The sequence below is a fragment of the Bubalus bubalis genome, chromosome 3, assembly GCF_019923935.1.
Source record: "Bubalus bubalis isolate 160015118507 breed Murrah chromosome 3, NDDB_SH_1, whole genome shotgun sequence".
Taxonomy (NCBI): Eukaryota; Metazoa; Chordata; class Mammalia; order Artiodactyla; family Bovidae; genus Bubalus; species Bubalus bubalis.
Genome location: NC_059159.1, coordinates 40,646,316 through 40,666,890, shown reverse-complemented (window position 1 = coordinate 40,666,890; position 20,575 = coordinate 40,646,316). Strand labels below are relative to the sequence as shown.

General features: G+C 51.7%; 1 protein-coding gene across 10 annotated transcripts; it reads right to left on the bottom strand.

The window, feature by feature from the left end:
- Positions 1-11,354: 11,354 nt before the first annotated feature.
- On the bottom strand, positions 11,355-20,525 carry LOC112583766. Of its 10 annotated transcripts, none has more exons than XR_006550208.2 (5): positions 19,204-20,522; positions 16,193-16,308; positions 15,886-15,988; positions 13,853-13,991; positions 11,355-11,639 (listed from the first exon to the last, which is right to left on the bottom strand). XR_006550208.2 is itself a non-coding variant. In XM_044940599.2 (5 exons), the coding sequence occupies exons 1-5, from the start codon at positions 19,097-19,099 to the stop codon at positions 11,806-11,808; spliced, it is 783 nt and encodes a 260-aa protein (XP_044796534.2). In that variant the 5' UTR covers positions 19,100-19,191; the 3' UTR covers positions 11,650-11,805. The 10 variants fall into 10 exon arrangements, 3 of the variants coding, with proteins under 3 accessions (XP_044796534.2, XP_044796535.2, XP_044796533.2); XM_044940599.2 differs by lacking the exons at positions 11,355-11,639; positions 13,853-13,991; positions 19,204-20,522 and adding exons at positions 11,650-12,256; positions 18,591-18,645; positions 19,042-19,191; XR_006550211.2 differs by lacking the exon at positions 15,886-15,988 and having other exon boundaries at positions 19,204-20,519.
- Positions 20,526-20,575: the final 50 nt, after the last annotated feature.

Below are 20,575 nucleotides of genomic sequence, written 5' to 3'. Positions count from 1 at the left end.
GATGGGTGGGTTGATGGGTGGATGGATGGATGGGTGGATGGATGGATGGGTGGATGGGTGGATGGGTGGATGCATGGATGGGTGGATGGTGGATGGATGGATGGATGGGTGGGTGGATGGGTGGATGGATAGGTAGATGGATGGGTGGATGGGTGGATGGATGGGTGGATGGGTGGATGGATGGGTGGATGGATGGGTAGATGGGTGAATGGGTGGATGGATAGGTAGATGGATGGGTGGATGGTGGATGCATGGATGGGTGGATGGTGGATGGATGGATGGATAGGTGGGTGGATGGGTGGATGGGTGAATGGGTGGATGGATAAGTAGATGGATGGGTGGATGGGTGGATGGTGGATGGATGGATGGATGGGTGGGTGGATGGGTGGATGGATAGGTAGATGGATGGGTGGATGGGTGGATGGGTGGATGGATGGATGGGTGGATGGGTGGATGGGTGGATGGGTGGATGGATGGGTAGATGGATGGGTGGATGGGTGGATGCATGGATGGGTGGATGGGTAGATGGATGGGTGGATGGATGGGTGGATGGGTGGATGGATGGATGGATGGATGGGTGTATGGGTGTATGGGTGGATGGGTGGATGGATGGGTGAATGGGTGGATGGATGGGTGGATGGGTGAATGGGTGGATGGATAGGTAGATGGATGGGTGGATGGGTGGATGCATGGATGGGTGGATGGGTGGATGGATGGGTGGATGGATGGAGGGATGGTTGGATGGGTGGATGGATGGGTGGATGGATGGATGGGTGGTTGGATGGATGGATGGGTGGATGGGTGGATGGGTGGATGGATGGGTGGATGGGTGGATGGGTGGATGGATGGATGGGTGGATGGATGGATGGATGGATGGATGGGTGGGTGGGTGGATGGGTGGATGGGTGGATGGATGGGTGGATGGGTGGATGGATGGAGGAATGGATGGATGGAGGGATGGATGGAGGGATGGAGGAATGGATGGATGGAGGGATGGATGGATGGGTGGGTGGATGGATGGGTGGATGGATGGATGGATAGAAATGCTCCCAAGTCCAGGGTCCATCTGTTCCCTATCCTTAGTAAAAGGCCAGCAAATCAGAAAACTACACTTTCCGCAAGCTGTGGGGTCCCTGCTAGGGGCTCACCCAATTCAAAGCAGCTGTTAGGCTCCGGGAGAAAAGCTGATGTTGAGACAAACCCAGGCTGCTAAGGACCCAGTCTTTGGGGCCTCCATGAGTACTCTGCCTGGGAACCCGGCCTCCAGGTCCCAGAGCAGCTGCTGTCTAGGGGGGTTGGGGGGGCAGGTAGGAGTAGCAAGTCCTCACTGTCCTGACCCTGATCCCTCCAGAGAGTGTGGGCACAGATGGGGTCATCTTGTCCGCGGGAGCCTGTTTCCCTGTTGAAGGGTGAACCAGCTAGCCTCTCAACGGTGTCACCTGGGAGAGAGGCCACCCTCAACAGGAGCAGCTCTGCTGCAGGGGCTGGAGCACAGGTGGGAGCACCGTCTCTGAAAGAGCCAGGGAGGGACGCCCTGTGGAACCATGAACAGATCCCCGGTGGGCACCCTGCACAGCCAAGAAGAGATCCCCACTGCAGCCTTTCCCTGCTCTGAAGCCCTTCCCAGTCCACACTGATCGTCCAGCCCAGTTCCATGTGCAACCTCCTTCTGTGATCTGAATGGTTGGCCCCACCGTTCCTCTTAGGGGAAGGAACTGTCTTTGCTTAGGAAAACACTTTTTAAGGCTCATAGTGGCCGTTCCTGAGAACATAGTCTAACCAGGACCCATGGCCACAAAAAAGATAGGAATGAACAGGAATTTAGAAGAAGGGAGAGAGGTCAGAGAGTGACTCCAGAGAGATGGGGTGAGGTTGGGGATCTCTGAGTGAGGCTACCACTGCCCCTCTCCATGGCCACATGCCCCCCCATGGGAGCAGAAGGACTGGCCTGTCTTGTTCCCTGCGGTGCTGTTTGCTCTGGGGTGATAGAAGCCACTCCCACCCGACCCAGCACACCCACACACCTTGTGGAGACAGATTTGCAGGAAGAAAGGGTTGAATTTCACATCTGAATCTCTGTGGTTCAGAATCTTAGTATGGACATGATAACTACCCCACAGCATGGATTCTACTTGGCCAAAGCAAGATCCCCAAGCCAGAGGTGAGGCAAACACTCCAGGCTTGCAGAAACCTGAGCAAGGGCTTCAGCCTTTCCCAGGGCACCTAAGTGGACTTTGAAGTCTCCCCTTCTGGATCTGCGGAGCATGGAGACTACAACCAGGGTGACCACCCGTGCCAATGTCTCCACAACTATGGGGTTTCCCAGGGTGCAGGACTTTTAAGAAATGACTTATTTGGATTTGGTTGTGCTGGATCTCCATTGTTGCCCACAGGCTTTGCCTAGTTGTGGTGAGCAAGCCTACTTGTGGCTCATGGGCTTCTCCTGTTGCAGAGCACAGGCCCGAGGCCATGTGGACCTCAGTAGTTGCGGCATGCAGGCTTCATGGTTGCAGCTCTCAGGTTCTAGAGTGCAGGCTCACCAGTAGTTGTGACTCACAGGCTTAGTTGCTCTGCAGCATGTGGAATCTTCTCGGACCAGGGATTGAACCCGTGCCCCCTTTCATTGGGAGGCAGATTCTTATTCACTGAACCACCAGGGAAGTCCAGGATGTAGGACTTGCAGTGCTAAAGCTGGGAAAGGTGCTGGCCACACTGGGAAGAGTTGCTGCTGCTGCTGCTAAGTCACGTCAGTCGTGTCTGACTCTGTGTGACCCCATAGACGGCAGCCCACCAGGCTCCTGTCCCTGGGATTCTCCAGGCAAGAATACTGGACTGGGTTGCCATTTCCTTCTTCAGTGCATGAAAGTGAAAAGTGAAAGTGAAGTCGCTCAGTCGTGTCCAACTCTTCGCGACCCCATGGACTGTAGCCTACCAGGCTCCTCCATCCATGGGATTTTGCAGGCAAGAGTACTGGAGTGGGGTGCCATTGCCTTCTCCATGGGAAGGGTTGCTTCCCCTTAAACATCTGGGTCCCTTGGGCCATGCTGGGTTCTAGACTCAGCCCCTCACATACTTTCCCCCTCCCACCCCGCCCCACCGGTTAGTTCTCGCAGCACTGGGAAGCAGACACACTCCTCCCACTTTGAAGATGAGGAAACTGAGGCTGGGAGAGGTTAAGCCACTTACATAAGATAACACAGCTAGCAAGGGGCAGAAGGAGGATTTGAAGGCCAATCCCCGTTCTTAAGCCTGTGCTCATCTACCTGGTCCCCTGAGGATGCTAAACTTGTTGAAAACTGCAATCAGCATCCTCAAGTAGCCTTACACTGTGCCCTGGTGTCAAGTCCCCTTGGTTTCTGAAACCACTCCCTCTCTCCCTCTCGCCCGCTTCCTGCCAATGGCTTTGCCTTCCGTGGGCCCCCTGGCTGTGGGTCCCAGCAGGCCTATGCCACACTCCCCATCAGCCCAACAGAGCCCTGTGGGACTGTACCGCACAGCCTCCTCTGAAGTCAGAGGAAACAAAAATGTCCTCTCCTTCCTGCCCTGGATTTTATCAGCCCCCCTCCCCCACTGTGTTCTGTGCCCTGAACCTCCCTCATCCGCTCCTAGGACTGAAAACGGTATTTTCCACCCAGCCCAGGGATTTCCACACTGGGAATTCAAACAGCGCAGTGTGGAATAGGCTCAAACAGAGTCAGCTAATGGAAATAACAAGATGATAAATTATTCCACGGACAGAGCGATTTTTCCTTATACCCTGCTTGACTCAGAAAACAGTGTGATCGCAGTAGAAATTGGAGGTGTCAGAGCTGGTGTCTGGGGAAAGAGAAATGAAAGCATTCTGCTTGCTGCTATCCACGCAGCCCCCCGGGGGTGAGAAAGAGTATGAGGTTAATCCCAGGCCAGGAGCACATCTGGCCCAGAGCAGGCATGTCCTCCCTGGAAGCTCCAGGACTTGCCACCAGCTGGCTGAAGAGTCAAAAGCATGAAGCCCAGGCCCTGGAGTCAGACAGAGCTGGGTTCTCTTTCCAGCTCTGGCATCTGCTGTGTGACCTTAGACAAGTAACTTAACCTCTCTGAGACTCAGTCTCCCGGTGATAACAAGAATAAGGATTACAATTATGGCCTGGCACTAGCTCTTCATTGACGCTTTGTTCATGATAATGATGGTAAATGCCCTGACTTGCCCTCCTCTCTCTGCATATGCCCACTCCATGTGATCAGTGGGTAAACAGAATAGCTTCCAGGCTTCAGATGTAAGCTCCGGCAGGGGAGGCCAGGAACTGCCATTGAACACACCATCCTGGGACCATCTGGGGTACCAAGCCCATGCCTCCAGGAGGCAGCTCCCCAAGGTAAGCCCCAGCCCCTGCCCAGCACTGCTAATTCCGGAACTTGGGGTTGAGGATGCCGTCTGACCCTTACCTCCCAGCCAACCCAGGCACTTACCTTATAGGTGTCCTTCACTCTCCCCAGAGCTTCCAGACAACTGACGTTCATCCTCTCCCTTGTCTGTTTTTTGTTTTGGTTGTATGCCTCACCTTTTAGCCAGTTTTCTAGAAATCTTTCTTAGGTGTATTTAGGGGCATCCCTTTTTTTCCAGATCAACATGTCAGCAAGCATCTTGTAAACTTCACTTGATTACTCCGGGTGCTGTGGACATGAGGCGATCCCTGGGCCCACAGCACTAAATGGCCCCCATGTGTATTGAGCTGAGTTCAGTTCAGTTCAGTTCAGTCGCTCAGTCGTGTCCAACTCTTTGCGACCCCATGAACCGCAGCACGCTAGGCCTCCTTGTCCATCACCAACTCCCAGAGTCCACCCAAACTCATGTCCATTGAGTCAGTGATGCCATCCAACCATCTCATCCTCTGTCGTCCCCTTCTCCTCCTGTCCTCAATCTTTCCTAGCATCAGGGTCTTTTCAAATGAGTCAGCTCTTTGCATCAAGAGGTCAAAATATTGGAGTTTCAGCTTCAACATCAGTCCTTGCAATGAACACCCAGGACTGATCTCCTTTAGGATGGACTGGTTGGATCTCCTTGCAGTCCAAGGGACTCTCAAGAGTCTTCTCCAACACCACAGTTCAAAAGCATCAATTCTTCAGTGCTCAGCTTTCTTTATAGTCCAACTTTCACATTCATACATGACTACTGGAAAAACCATAGCCTTGACTAGACAGACCTTTGTTGACAAAGTAATGTCTCTGCTTCTTAATATGCTGTCTAGGTTGGTCATAACTTTCCTTCCAAGGAGTAAGCGCCTTTTAATTTCACGGCTACAGTCACCATCTACAGTGATTCTAGAGCCCGAAAAAATAAAATCAGCCACTGTTTCCCCATCTGTTTGCCATGAAGTGATGGGACCGGATGCCATGATCTTAGTTTTCTGAATGTTGAGCTTTAAGTCAAATTTTTCACTCTCCTCTTTCAGTTTCATCAAGAGGCTCTTTAGTTCTTCTTCACTTTCTGCCATAAGGGTGGTGTCATCTGCATATCTGAGGTTATTGATATTTCTCCTGGCAATCTTGATTCCAGCTTGTGCTTCTTCCAGCCCAGCGTTTCTCATGATGTACTCTGCATATAAGTTAAACAAGCAGGGTGATAATATACAGCCTTGACGTACTCCTTTTCCTATTTGGAACCAGTCTGTTGTTCCATGTCCAGTTCTAACTGTTGCTTCCTGACCTACATACAGGTTTCTCAAGAGGCAGGTCAGGTGGGCTGGTATTCCCATCTCTTTCAGAATTTTCCACAGTTTCTTGTGATCCACACAGTCAAAGGCTTTGGCATACCCTGCCCTAAATGTTCAGAGAAGGCAATGGCACCCCACTCCAGTACTCTTGCCTGGAGAATCCCATGGATGGAGGAGGCTGGTGGGCTGCAGTCCATGGGGTCGCTGAGGGTCGGACACGACTGAGCGACTTCACTTTCACTTTTCACTTTCATGCATTGGAGAAGGAAATGGCAACCCACTCCAGTGTTCTTGCCTGGAGAATCCCAGGGACGGGAGCCTGGTGGGCTGCCATCTATGGGGTCACACAGAGTCAGACACGACTGAAATGACACAGCAGCAGCAGCAGCAGCAGCAGCCCTAAATGTTATTGTCAACAGACCTGACCCCAGAAGCCCTCCTGGCCTCCGGTCCAACTTCCTTCCTGCTGCTCCTGGGGGCACTGTGTTTGCTGGTGGAAGGTAGATAAACAAACTTTATCAAACTGTTGTTCTTCATTTCCATTAAGGCCAAAGCTTGGACTCTGAACCAAGCTCTGTTCTAAAGACTTTTTTTTATGGTTCAGAGGCTTTTGATTCCTTTACTTCCCAGAAACTGGCTGAGGTCCCAGGTTGAAGTTGCCTTGAAGTTTGACTACTAAAGAAGAAAAAAGGTTTTCCTCTATTTTGTTAACGCAATCCAGAGTTTGAGCTGGTATCATAAAGATTTCAAACATCCTGGATAGGACTTCCTCAACTGGATTGTTTTGGTAAATACAAGTATGAAACTGGATGGCACCAATACAGGAGGAAAAGTCCCAGCTCTGGGCTGAGGTGGGCCAAGTGGTGGGTACCCCTAAGTGGCCCAAATTTTAGGGGGTCCAGAAACCAAACCTCCCCCAGATGTGGGGAGTGGCATTAAACTGCTCACATCTATGTCTTGCCAAATAATATAAAATCATAGCCATCCTGTGAGAGCATTCTCACTTCAGAAAAGAAAGGAAAAAGGATCAAGAAAAAGCCCATCTTTTTTGAATTAAGGGAATTTAACTTTGTGAAAAAGTAGCTAGATTGTCCTCTGTTTTTCCCATTTGGCTGCATCTGGGTAAAAATCCCCATGACTTACCAGCTTTTGCAAATCACCAGGCAGACCCAAGGCTCGGGGGCTGGATGCTAGAGCACTGGGCAGGGGCTGGGTATTTCCCTGTGCCAAGGGGAGCAGACTCACAGCCCGGATTTGTTAGGTACTGGATCCTGCAGAAGGCCCCGGTGCCTCAGTTTCCCCATCTGTGAAATGGTAGTGGTCGCCGTGCACACCTGGTAGAGCATGGAGACCATGGGCCTGGCACACAGCACACACTCATTCAGTGTTTGCTCTTGTGTTTTGAATGGGATGTCCACGCCCCTCTCGGGTCTGTGTAGGTTCACGTGAGTCCAGGGACGGGAATGATCCCTGGGGACAGGAAGCATCCAGGCCAGTGAGCAGAGTCATGGTGCATTGGGCTCCTGGCAACACAGGAGTCGGGCTGGCCCTGTGGCTCCAACAGCCCCGTGAAGTCCCCAGAGATCATGCACAGCTCGGTTTCCCTGGAGCTGAGACTTTATTTAGCAAAGGCCCTCAGCAGGATGGAGGCCCCGCCCCCAGCAGGGAGGGGCGCTGCCCCAATGGAGCATTTCCTGGGTCCTGACCCTGGCAGAAGGGCCACTGAGGGACCCAGCAAGGCCGAATCCCCCCACTCCCAACACACACACACACTGACATTCTCTTCATTCTTAGCACAGTGAGCACAGGGAACTTTTGAACACTGACCCTGGTGTGCACCTGGGTGGATGGATGTACACCCAGCTAGATGTGCACCCATGGGTGTGTGCTGCTGTGTGTACACTCTGCACACATGCGGCTGTGTCAGTGTGTTTGTAGGTTATGCATGAGCCTAGAAGAATTTAGGAGATGGTTCTGACATCTCTACCCAGCCTCCCCCTCCCTTTCCTCCCCTTTGCCCTTTTCTGTAATGAAAAGAGAAAACAGCAGAGGGGAACAGAAAAGGGGAGAGACGTGGGAGTCACAGAGACCTGGATCTGAACCCCAAGCTGTGCAGGTCCCCACGCCAAGGATGCGGAGCGAGTCACTCAGGGCCTCTGAGCTGCAGCGTCTCATCTGTGAGAGGGAAGTGTTCGCCCGACAGAGCTGATAGCAGGAAAGATTCAGGGCATCCCAGTGGGATTCAGGGCACCTGGGGAGCAGGGCTGTTTGCAGGCTCTTGGGTCAGGCGGCTAGAACCCCAGCCTCTTCCATCAGTTTCTAGCAGAGGGACCTTGGGCAGCTTCTCACCCTCTCTGAACTCGCCCTACAGAGGTTCTGCAAGGGTTCAAAGAGTAACATAGGTAACAGAGCGTGGCGTGGCACATAGTAGGAGCTTTATAGAGGGCAGTTATTAAAATGTGCATCAAAAAGCATTTAGAGAAAAAGGGAGAAAACAAAGCCTCTCAGACTTTTTTGGAGGAATGGAAATATGTTCCACAATTGGACTGTGTGGAAGGTTGCACAACTGTAAATTTACTCAAAACCATAAAATCATATGCTAGAAACAGTGGAATCTTATAGCGTATAAATTATACCTCAATAAAGCTATTTTGGGGTAAAGTATTTAGAGTTGAGTGGAAAAGCAAGTTGCAGAATAATACAGGCAGTATTGATACCACTTGTGAAAAGTTCTAAGCTATATAAAACAGTATTTTTCTAATATAAGTATGCATAGTAAAAACATCAAACAGAGCCTGGAATGATGTATCATAACTATGTTTGCTCGCTGGGTGGATGCAAATCAGGAAGGGAAATTTTTATCTGTAATGTTTTATTGTATTTATATATTTAAATGACCGGGAAACCTAGGCACTGGTGTCATAAAACTCAGAGTATGTAGGGGCCGGGAAGCCGGGAATGAGAGACACCATCAGGGGTGGGCGGGGGGTAGGGGGTGGTCATAACTTCCTGCCTCATGACTTCTGTGATGAAATGGTGGCGATTATGCTGGTGTTTGCTTTATGGCTATTCATTACGCGGTGCATCTATATTTTGTGCAGTTTTCTATGTTGCAGTTCAGATTTTTAAAGCTAAAAAAAACCTCTCTAGAAAAAGGATGAAAATGTTCACTTTGATGGGTGTGTTTGGGGGTTGGCTGTGTCAACCTCTACACCCTTGTGTACTGAAATTCAAAATAAGTCAGAAGAAATAATGACCTGCCTTGCAGCATGGGGTGAAAGCTATATAAGGTAATTTTGATCATACACTGAAGTGCCTGGGGGACAGGGAGTGGAGGGGCATTGTCCTTCCTCCTCAGTCAGGGTGGCCCTGGCACTGTCTTGGTGGTCTCCAGTCCCCAGTCCCCATAGGAGTAACTGGGCTTGAAGCGGCCCCCTTCACCTGCTCCCTGCGCTCCCAGATGGCCAGAGCACAGACAGACGGTGGAGGAGCCTCAGACAGCATCCCTCATTTACCAGGCTCTCCACGTCTCTGGCTGATGGATGACCCTCTAGGCTCCTTCCCGCCTCCCTTTGGACATGGCTGTCTCCAAGGCCACCGCCCGCCCAGGGTGGAAGCTTGTGGGGGGGGGGGGGGGCAGGGAGGAGCCGGCCGGCTCCCAAGGCCTCAGCTCCCTCTTACCACCGCTGCTCCACCTGTAACCCCAAGGTTCTCCCCAACAGCCCAGCCTCGGGGGGCTTCTGGTTGGCCTGGCTGCCAGTGCGCTTCATTTTTCCCTTCAGTCACTGAGAACTGAGTGCCCACCCGCCGTGGGCCACGCACTGTGCTGGGTCCTTGCCTCCAGGGAGCTCACAGACCATGAACAATAAGCAGGACCTGAACTAACTGTCTTGTTCGGATTGTCAGTCCCCTCGAGGAGATGGCCTGGAGCTGAGATCTAAAAGGTGACCATCTGCTCCCCATGAGATGATGTGGGACAAGCATATTTTGGAGGCATTGTTGGCTGGTGCAAAGGCCCTGAGGCAGACCCAGGCTTGCATCAGTGGGCCTGGGCAGGGGAGGGCAGGATGAAGGAAAGGAACTGGATTCCTCTTCAGGACTAAGTACCCTCTGCCAAAGCCTGGGAAGGGGGCATGGTACAGTCATCAGGGCCACCAGAACCCACCGGGGGAGCAGCCCCAGGAAAACCCCACTGGCATATTTGGGATGTGCTTTAAGCCCTGACCTAGAGGTTGCACCCAGAGGATCCCAGACAGCAGGAGAGGGTAGAACCACGTTCCTTGTCCCCCAGACAGAGGCAGGCACAGAGCCACAGGCCCTGCCTCAGCATTACTGAGTGACCTTGGACAAGTGGGGTCACCTCTCTGGGCCCCGGTTTCCATGTTAACAAAGATTGGCTGTGTTGTGGAAGGCCACCTAACCCCAGCTTCAGAACTCCAGGTCCACAGGTGATTCCAGGCCCCACCCTGGGCCTGCAGCCTGGGCTCCCAGAGGGGTGAGTCCTAGGAAACTCCGCGGGACTCTGGGGGCTCGCCATCTGTGACCCCACAACTGAGGGCCACAAAGACAGCGCCATCCCTCTGGGTCCACAAGAAACTGGAACAAAAGACACAGGAGTGAGCTGAGTGCTCGAATGGGCACAGTCGCGGCCACGAGGGGGCATCGCGGAAAGAACACCTGGCTTCTGGGAACCACGCCTGAGCGTGTGGGCAGCACAGGTGTGTGCCGTACCTGGAGGTGGGGAGGTGAGGGTGACAGGCGGAGAGAGAGCTGCCCGGCAGGGCAGATGGTGTGTTTGGGCACCAGGCTGGCAGCAGGACAGGAGGGTGGATGAGCTGTGAGCACCCTTCGCTGCCTGGGAGTCTGACTCTAAACACAGGCACTCACATACTCACCCAGGAGGCAGGGGCGTCTGCAGGTGAGGAGCCCCCAGGGTGCGGGGGCCTCCACCCCCGGCCCCTGGAGGGGGCTTCGCACCCGAGTTCCAGCCAGCTCAGCCACCAGCCATTCTGCCTGGACCCCTTCCTCCAGCGCTCTGCTGACTTAACTCTCAGCCTTCTTCCCATTTCAGGACTGAGGTCCAGGCCTTGCGTCCCGTGCTGGTTGGTCACTAAGGACCCGCAGCTGGGGGCTCATGACCCAGCCGTGGAGCAGGGGAGATGGGTCTGCCTCGCTGCCAACCTGACGCAGATGCTGGGCTCTCCGAGGAGCTGGGAGATGTGTCTGGGGGAGTGTGGCCCCCTGGGCCCATCGGTGCCTTGTGAGGTGTGAACTAACCCAGAGCTGGCGGATGCCGGGCAAACCTCAGCCAGACTCCAGCCCCAACACACCTGCACAGGGCCGAGTTCTTCCATCTTCAGCGTCAACGTGTGCAGCAAACTTGGCCTCTTTGTGGGGGTTGGGGGGAACAGCCTGAGGGGTGACAGGGCTGAACACATGGAGCCTAATGGCCTGGGCTCAAGTGTTAGTGAGCCTCTTTCTGGTTATGAGACCCTGAGCAATTAACTTAACCTCATTTACTAATGAAAACGATTTTATTGTAATAATTATGTTTATTTCAATATGCAACAGAGAAATATAACCAGCACATCAGTTCCCATCACGGCGATTATGGTTAGGACAAAGCTAATCTGAGTCTTTAAAGCATTTTTAAGGCAAGTTGATTTATTTATGTAATTTATTTTTGGTTGCACTGGATCTTCACTGGGGCACAAGGGCTTTCTCTAGTTGGAACGAGAGGGGGCTACTCTGTTAGGATACACGGGCTTCTCATTGTGGTGGCTTCTCTTGTTGTGCAGAGCCGGCTCTACAGCGCGGGTTTCTCGGTAATTGTGGGAAACGGGCTCCGTGGCCCTCGGCATGTGGAGTCTTCCCTGACCAGGGATCAACCCTGTGTCCCTTGCTTTAGCAGGCAGATTCTCAGTCACTGGACCACCAGAGAAGTCCCTGCAAGTTGATTTAAAGTAAATAATAACACAGGTCCTGGTTGAGAAGCTGGTTCATAAGTGATGGAAGTTGGAGAATGCCAGGTAAGGGGGTGTCACCTGCCTGGCTGTGTTTTGCTGGGGGCTTGGGAACTTCAGAGGGTCCAGAACAGGTGGAGATACAGGGACTAGCAGATGAGAGTGTCAGCAGTAGGGGAGCCTGAAGGGTGCTGCCGGAAATCTTCCTTCTCTGGTGTCTGATCCCCCCACCCAGCCTGGGCTGCAGTGTGATCTCGGATGTAGCATGGCCACAGGGCACAGTGGGGCCCAGAGTGTGGCCTTGGGCAGTGGTGGCTGACGTGAAGCCTTTGGGAAGGTGGTTGCTGGGAAGGGGTATGGGCCAGGGCTGTCGTGTTGGTGGGCAAAGGCATCAGAAACCATGAGAATGACACAGAGCGGATGGTGGGTGTGTTGGTGAGGGCTGGAACACAGCCTGTTGGTAGAGCATGACAGGGATTTGGGGGGACTCCACCGGCAAGGGATGGAGGAGTACCAAGCTGGGCAACATGGTGCGAGAGTCCCAGGTCACCAGAGGTCATGTTCACAGACAGGCAGGATCTGTGAGCCCCAGGGAGAGGGCTGAGAGAGAAGCAGTAGAAGGATGCATGGGACTGGGGAACCTCAGAGCTTCAGGGGACACCCAGGTCACCGGGACCTGAGTCTTGGTGGGGAGCGAGGAAGTGCTCCATCAAGGTGAGGCCTCAGGAGCTGGCATCTCTGCCTCTGAGGGGTCTCTGGGACTCACAGTTCCCCTCTGGTGGAGACCCCTGCCCGCTGGACCCAGGCTCCCAGCTCCTACCATCCCCACTGTGGAGCCAGAATTAAGATTTATCTTTCAGGGGCCAGAAATTCAGAAAGCAGCAAAGTTTTAAATAATTATTATTTTTAAAGGATAAAATTAAATTTGTTTTCATCATAGGCTTATTCTTTTCCTACTCTTTTATAGTAGTAAAATATAAAACTTGCCACATTAACCATTTTTAAGCATATATTTCAGTGAGTTAAATGCATTCACAATGTTGTACAACCATCACCACTATGCAGTCTCAGACCTTTCTCATCATCCCAAAAGAGAAACTATACTCGCTAAATAATACCCCCCACGCTCCATCCCCAAGCCCCCGGTAACTTCTAGTCTACCCGCTGTCTCTATGAATTTCTGTTTTTCATGTATGCAGTATAAATGCATAGAGCAGAAAAATTTCCCTGACCCCTGGTTCCCTTCACAGATGAATTATTTTTATCTATTTCCTGTTTATTCTTTCAGAGGAATCTTATGCTTATATAAATACTTGCCTGTATATATATCTTTTTATTTATATACAAAGGGAACATACTGTTTTATGCCTCTTTTTTATTAAACAATATATCTGCCATGAAAAGATTTTTAGTGCATCAGGATATCAATATATCTTCCATATTAGTGCACACAGAGCTGCCTTGTTCTGTGTGTGTGTGCGCACGTGCGTGTGCTCTGTTGTGTCTGACTCTGCAAACCCATGGACTGAAGCACTCCAGGCTCCTCTGTCCATGGAATTTCCCAGGCAAGAATACTGGAGTGGGTTGCCATTTCCTGCTCCAGGGGATCATTCCAACCCAGGGATAGAATCCTCAAGTCTCCTGTACTGGCAGGCAGATTCTTTACTACGACACCACCTGGGAAGTGCTTTGTCTTTTTTGTTCCTGTTGTTCAGTTGTTCAGTCATGTCCACCCTTTGCGACCCCATGGGCTGCAGAGCATCAGGCTTCCCTGTCCTTTACCATCTTCCAGAGTTTGCTCAAACTCCTGTTGCATCGAGTCGGTGATGCCATCCAACCATCTCATTCTGTTGCCCCCTTCTCCTTAATGGTTACATAATAATATTCCATTGTAAAGGTGAATCATACTGCATTTAACCTACCCCTTAATAGAAATGCTTCAATTTTCAATTTGCTACATTTATCTATTGTCAGCTTATGCCCGCTTTTAGTGAAAAAAAAAAAATGCCACAGCACCTAACTAGCAGGAAGAACAAATTAAACATCATGAAATGCCCTTTCACACCAATTAGAGCAGCAAAAACTCAAGTCAGGTGACATCAAGTGTTGATTCGGATGTGGAAGAACTGGAACTCTCAGATACAGCTGATAGGAATGGAAATGGTCATAACCACTGTGAGAGCTGTTTGGCATTACCTGGTCAAGCTAGAGATACATATGTCCTTCAGCCCAGCGATTCTGTCTCCAGGAGGTTGCAAAGACACTCTCCCATGTGGGCCAGCAGACAGGACTATCCATGGCAACAGGTACAGAATAATAAAGTGTGGGAATCGTCCTAAACGTCCAGTGGTAGGACAAAGGAGAAACAAATTGTGGCGGAGTATTATGCAACAATGAAAACAAGCTCTAGTTACATGCATCATCAGCAGGACTAGATCTCACGAACAATGGTAAGTGAAAAAAAAGGAGTTGTTTGAGGATGTGGAAGTATGATACCCTTTACATGAAGCTTTAAGATGTATAAGACAATATCACGTATTATTTATGGATGCATACATAGCAACATAAAGGTAAATGCATAGATTGATAATTTTCCAATTCAAGACAGTGATTGCCCCTGGGGAGAGCAATGGGATGAAGGAGGAAATATCAGAGGATTTCAGATGCATCTGTAATTTTTTAAATGGTGGCGAGATAGACGTAACACAAAAATCTGTCGTTTTAATCACTTTTAGTTGTACCATTCAGTGCATTAATGACAATATTGTGCAACTATCACCGGTCCCTATTTCTTAAACTTTTTCTTCATCACCCAAAGCAGAAACTCTTGCTCCTTAAGCTTCCTTTTCCCCTCACCCCAGACCCTGGTGACCTCTAACCTACTTTCTGTCTCTATAAATTTGCCTATTCTGCACATTTCCTATAAGGAAAGTCCTACAATATTTGTGTCTGTCTTATTTCACTTAACATGTTTTCAAAGTTCATTCAGGTTGTAGCATAGATCAGAACTCATTCCTTTTTAGGGCTGAATAAGATCCCATTGAGGGCTTCCCTGATAGCTGAGTTGGTAAAGAATCCACCTCCAATGCAGGAGACCCCAGTTCGATTCCTGAGTTGGGAAGATCCGCTGGAGAAGGGATAGGCTACCCACTCCAGTGTTCTTGGGCTTCCCTGGTGGCTCAGTTGGTAAAGAATCTGCCTGCAATGTCAGAGACCTGGGTTTGATCCCTGGGTTGGGAAGATCCCCTGGAGAAGTATCCTGGCCTAGAGAATTCCATGGACAGTCGATAGGGTCACAGAGTCGGACATGACTGAGCGACTCACTAAGATCCCATTGTATGGATACGCCACATATCCATCTCTGTTCATCTGTGGATGGACGTGGAGGTTGTTTCACTTTGGGCTGCTGTGAATGATGCTGCAATGAGCATCAACGTGCGAGTATCTATTGGAGACTGGTTTCAATCCTTTTGGGCCCATACCTAGGAGTGGAATTGCTAGGTCATATGGTAATTCTCTGTTTAGCTTTTCAAGAAAACTGCAAGGTTTTTGTTTATAGGCCAGTGGGTCTCTATGTAATACTCTAGGCCTTTTCTGTATGACTGAAATATTTTATAAATCTAAAAAAGTAGAATGAGTTAAAATTGGAAGCCACCATTTGCATCGTTAGTATCTTCTAAACCGCATCATAATTCAGAGCTATTTGAGGGAACATTTGCGGCTATTGGCTCTCAGTTTCACAATTGTCAGTTACAGCTCCTGCCCATTCGTATCACTGAAATGTTCAGGCCACTCCAGAAGACACTCGAAAAAGCCCCTGGGCTCCAGCGGTCCCCAGGCCTCACAGGGTGGGGGCCGGTGGCACTGCCTCATCCTTGCAGTCACCTGAGTCACAGGTTACCCTCCACCCCACCCCCATCCTCCTGCAGGTTATTTCTGAATCTTCCCCTACGGATTCAGCATTATCCCTCCCTGACTTCTGATCTCCGGGCAGAGGCAGGCTGATCCTGGGCTAAGCCCCTCCTACCAGGTGAGCCTCTCTCACCTTGGCCTCTTCTGAGTTCAGCAGCGCAGACCGCAGCCTGCATGGAACCTAGCAGAGAGCCATAGTGCCTCCACTCAGCCCCTGGGGATGAGTCCTGGGTCGGCCTGGGGTGACCTTGAGCCAGGTCCTCCATCTCTAGGCTCAGGAAGCGGGTGGAGTGGGGGGTTGAGGGGTGCTCACAGACCTGTGGTCTGCAAACCACTGAACAGGTGTCTCAGGAGGGAGAGGAGACAAGCATCTCTTTGAGCCATTTAGCCCATCGTGACAGCTCCAAGAGCATTTGACATCTGCAAAATAACATCATTAGGTAAGTGTTAACTTTTTCCCACTGGCAGGCCCAGGGCTAGTAAATGTACTGTGACGGCTATAATGTGTTTATGAAATGTGAATAATAAATTATCAGAAAGAGCTGCATTTTTAATATTGCCTAATACATCCAGTTGGCCTCACAGCAGCCACCGGCTATATGGCAGCCGCTTCCATTAACTTACCGTGCTGGCTGTCCACACGATTCCTGGGCCGAGGCCCCAGCAGGGGCCGAGGAGGAGGCCAGGGACGGCGGACAGCTCCCATGTCCCTTCCTGATTCAGTCTCTGTCCTCTGGAATCTAAAGAAAAGTGGAGCCTCGTTTACCATCTAGGCCACTGCAGAAAGCACCCTGGGGCTTGTCACAGGGTAGGGGTACAATAAATATTTGTTAAAGTGCAGATTCCTAAAGAAATGAATGGACAAGGGCCCCTGGAAGGCCCCTCTCCATCAAACAGGAAGTGCTTGGAAATGCTCCATCAGCTTCTCCTTTGTGTTAAAATTTCCTGTCAATTCAGACAAGTTTCTATCAGCACAGCATGCCCTGAGCTCCTCTAGTGATCAGGGAAGGGGGAGACTGGTACAGTGAGGCCAGGGGCAGGAAGGGCCCTTCCTCCCAGAGCACAGTGACACCAGGCAGAGACGCCAACCCAGGGCGTCCCACCAAGTGCAGGGCAGAGGTCATTGCCTCCAAATGCCTCTCACCTACTGGAAGGAAAGGCTTTAATTGTTCATTCTCAGCCAAGAAAGAAGTCATGCCTGATGTGGGATGTTTCAGGCTCCCTATTGGGACTTCTAGAGAAGGAAATGGCAACCCACTCCAGTATGCTCACCTGGGAAATCCCACAGACAGAGGAGCCTGGCGGGCTACAGTCCATGGAGTTGCAAAAGAGTCGGACACGACTTAATGACTAAATAACAACAACATTGGGACTTTGCCAGAGTGCTCGCAAAATTCCAACCCTCCCCGCCAAGAGTGGCACATTGAACAGTGCAGGGAAAGCAAAACAGGTGAGAATACGAAACCGTTTGCACCTTCTAACCCAGCGATTCTCATACAAATAATTGTGCATCAAAATAACCCAGGGGTGCTTATTCAAACACACCCTGAGTCTTCACACACACATGTCTGAGTCCATGGGTGTGAGGCAAGGGCCAGGAATGTGTATTATTAACAAGCATCCCAGGGATGCAGGTACCCTGCATCCATCCTTTGAGGAACCCACTTCTACCTAGTTGGACTGGGGCCTTTGCAGTCTGTAGAGAGGGGAGGGGGCAACTCAGAAGCCTGTTGGGAGAAGCAGGTGGTGGTGAATCAGGAGTACACGGTTCCATGGACTTCCCTGGTGGGCCAGTGTTTAAGGCTCCATGCTTCCACTGCAGGGGGCCCAGGTTTGATCCCTGGTTGGGGAACTAAGATCAAAAAAAAAAACAAAAAAGAGTACAGGATTCCTGAGGGCTGTGACTCTGCCCACTTCACCTTGCCAAGGACAAGTCCAGCTGCCTGCCTGTGTGGGGAGTGGAAGAGGCAACCTGATTGATGGGGTCTGGACATGTCCAGCTGTTTAAAAATCCCCACACATGCTAGCCGGTGCCCCAGACTTGGCAGGAGCCTGCAGTTTTCAATGTACTTTCCCAACATCCTCATCTGGTCCTGACAGCAGACGGGAAAAGAGGGCAGCCAACTGCATTTCACTGGTAGAGAGACTGAGGCAGGCACAGGGCATCAGACTATGGTTTGCACCAGGAAGGCAGGGGCAAGAGAATGACAATGTTCTGAGTGCCTCTTATGTGCTAAGTGCTTTCTCTGCAGCCCCACCTTCATTTCTCACAAGGCTGTTCCCCCTAACTTGCCCCAAATTAGACACAATTAGGAGGAGGCTTTTGTTTATTTTTTGCTGCGCTGGGTCTTCGTGGGCGTTCTCTAGTTGCGGCGAGCGGGGACTCCTCTTCCTTGCGGTGCTTGGTCTTCTCATGCCGTGGTTTCTCACGTCGTGGAATGCGGGCTCAGTGGTTGTGGCACACGGGCTTAGTGGAATCTTCCCAGACAAGGGATGGAACCCACGTTCCCTTCATTGGCAGGCGGATTCTTAACCCCTGGACCACCAGGGAAGTCTCAGGCACTGTTTCGAATCCATCTGCCTGTCTCCCCTGCCCAGACTCTTTCTAGAAACTAGACACCTGCCTGGTAATACCAATTCTGCTCCCTCCAGGGGGCCCTACCCCATGGCAGCTGGGCTCACAGCTGGGTGAACTCAGACTTCAGAGTGGCACTCAACTCTGCCACCTACCCGAGGTTAGCCCCAAATATGCCAGTGTTCCTCCTGCGGGTATCCTGGCATTCGCTGACTGGATGCTTTGGAGGCTGGGCTTCTTGCAGACCCTCCCCAGAGCCAGCACCCACAGAGCCAAGAACCAGGCTCTGAAGTTCCAGAAAGCCAGACCCACAGAAAGTCATGAGTCCAGGAAGTAGTCAGCCCCGCTCTCTCCCCTCTCCCAGGGAACACATGGGTAGACCCTGGCCATCAAAAAGGAAAAGGGTCAGAGGTCAGGATATCCAGGCTGTTATTCTCAGTCACTCACCTTCCTGAAGACTCAGCTTCCCCATCTGTAAGACGGTGACTGCACTCTCGTGCCCCTCAAGTGAATGAATTACAGAATGATGGTTCCGCGTCTGTACTTTAATACCCCGTGCCATTACATAATCACTTAGTGATGCAGCCACCTCTGGCACAGAAGTCACTCCGTGCCTATTTAAGGACTAATCCCCTTAAGCATTCCCGGAAATGAGAAACCCACTCTGTGTTAGGCTTCCGGGCTCTCCTGTCCTTCCCTTGGCCTTGGATTCTTGGAGGGCTGAATTTCTCTTGCACCAAGATCCCAGATTGTCCTTCGGGAGCCCCCAGGCCGGTTCATTCCCACTGCAACCCCTAAGATTCTCGGCCACCTCTCTCTTTCCCTCCCCTTCCTTCTCAATTTGGGCAGTCCCCAACCAAGAAGCCACAGGAAGAGCTCCCGGGGAGCCAGTTTTTACCTCTGTTTCCAGCTTGTCTCTGTAGGGGTGAGAAGGGAGAGGCAGGGGTGGGGGCCATGAAAGTTTCAAAAAAAGTCAGGACACCTGAGTGCTGAGCCCAGCTCTGCCACCAGCCAGAGATCACCCAAGCAAGTCACTGTGTCTGAGCTTAAATTTCCTCACCTGCAAAGTGGGAACGTTGTACTCTGCCTGCGTGGTGGGTGGCAGAAGGGATCAGTGAGATAACAGCTGTGAAGGCTCTTGACAGAGCATGCCATAGGTTTCCAGGGCGGGTGGGGACCGTGACCACCCAGTTCAGAACTCGCCATGAAATAACTCATGGATCTCCATCACGTGCGTCAGCAGCGAGTCTCCTCTCTCAAGGGAAGGGTGAAGAGAAAGCTGACACCGGGTGAGCATCTATCTGCCATGCTCTCGCCAGATGCAGCCTTCTCTGAGTGCCGAGTGGTTGGAATTAGCCCCATTTTACAGCTGAGAACACTGAGGTTCAGAGAGAGCTAATGATGTGCCAGAATGATGCAGCTGGAAGTGATGAAGGTGGGGCCACCTGTCTCTTCCCCCCACACTGCCACAGGAGTTATGGTGGGGGTAGGGGTGCAGGCTTGAGACCCCTCATTTAGTCTTTCTGGAAGGGACCCAGCCAAGAAGATAAGCATCTCTGATGTCAATGGAAACCAGAGAGAGTAAACAGGATTCTGTCTATGGCCAGGGCTTTCTGGGGACACACCTGTATAAGCAGCAGCCATTCCCAACAGAAGCGAATTCTCAGGAAATCAGGACAGAGCCAGGGCTGGGCGTTTGTTTGGTTTTCTGACCATGTGGGAAGCCTGAGGCCCGTTGGCCAGCCACACCCTGCCTCTCCACCTCTGCATCCTTCATCATGCCCTGGGGACGCCCAGGCCCCTGCCTGCCCTCATCCTCTCCCAGTCACCTCTTGTGGTCAAGGTCCTCATACACCCTGTCCTTCAAGCTACTCACTGACCAAGTGAGAGGCTGACTCCTGGTTAGAAGGAGGGTGCTTGCGTGTGACCTAAGAGGAAGGGTGAACAGACTGTGCCATCGGTGACCTTGGACAGCTGTGGATGTCTTGCTAATATGAGAGCATCCTGTCTGGCACCCCTAGGAGTGAGGCTATGTGACCTGCTAGGCTGGGGGCTGGGAGGCGCCCTGGGTCCCCTGATCACTTTGGGGGCGTGTCTGTATATGCTGTTAGGTGTGCCGCGGACAGGGGTGCCCTGAGTCCCCTGACCGCCTCCACGAATGCTGTTGGGGATATGTGTGTATTGGGGGGGTGTACGGTGCCACAGTAGCTTCAACCAACTCTCTCTGGGTACGTGTGTCCTGCAGATGTGAGCAGTCGGTGCTTCCGCCCAGTTCTGCACACGTTTCTGTGCGCTGGAAGTGTCCTTGCCCACCGGCGTTTGTTCTGTGTGAACGGAGCCCAGGAAGTGCGGGCACGCGCGGGAAAGTGCGGGTGTGCGTCCTGCGGGTCCCTGCTCGGCTCCGCGCCCGTCCTGCGCCGCGTGAGTGGAAG

What these genes read in the sequence shown, in the direction of transcription:
- LOC112583766 (XM_044940598.2), bottom strand. Translation starts at nt 19,361, where the DNA reads ATGAGTTATTTCATGGCGAGTTCTGAACTGGGTGGTCACGGTCCCCAC. An exon ending in ACAACGTTCCCACTTTGCAG is followed by an intron (nt 16,309 to 19,203) that starts GTGAGGAAATTT and finishes ACTTTTCTTTAG; the next exon opens with ATTCCAGAGGACAGAGACTG. An exon ending in CAGTGGTTTGCAGACCACAG is followed by an intron (nt 12,257 to 15,885) that starts GTCTGTGAGCAC and finishes CTTCTCTCTCAG; the next exon opens with CCCTCTCCCTGGGGCTCACA.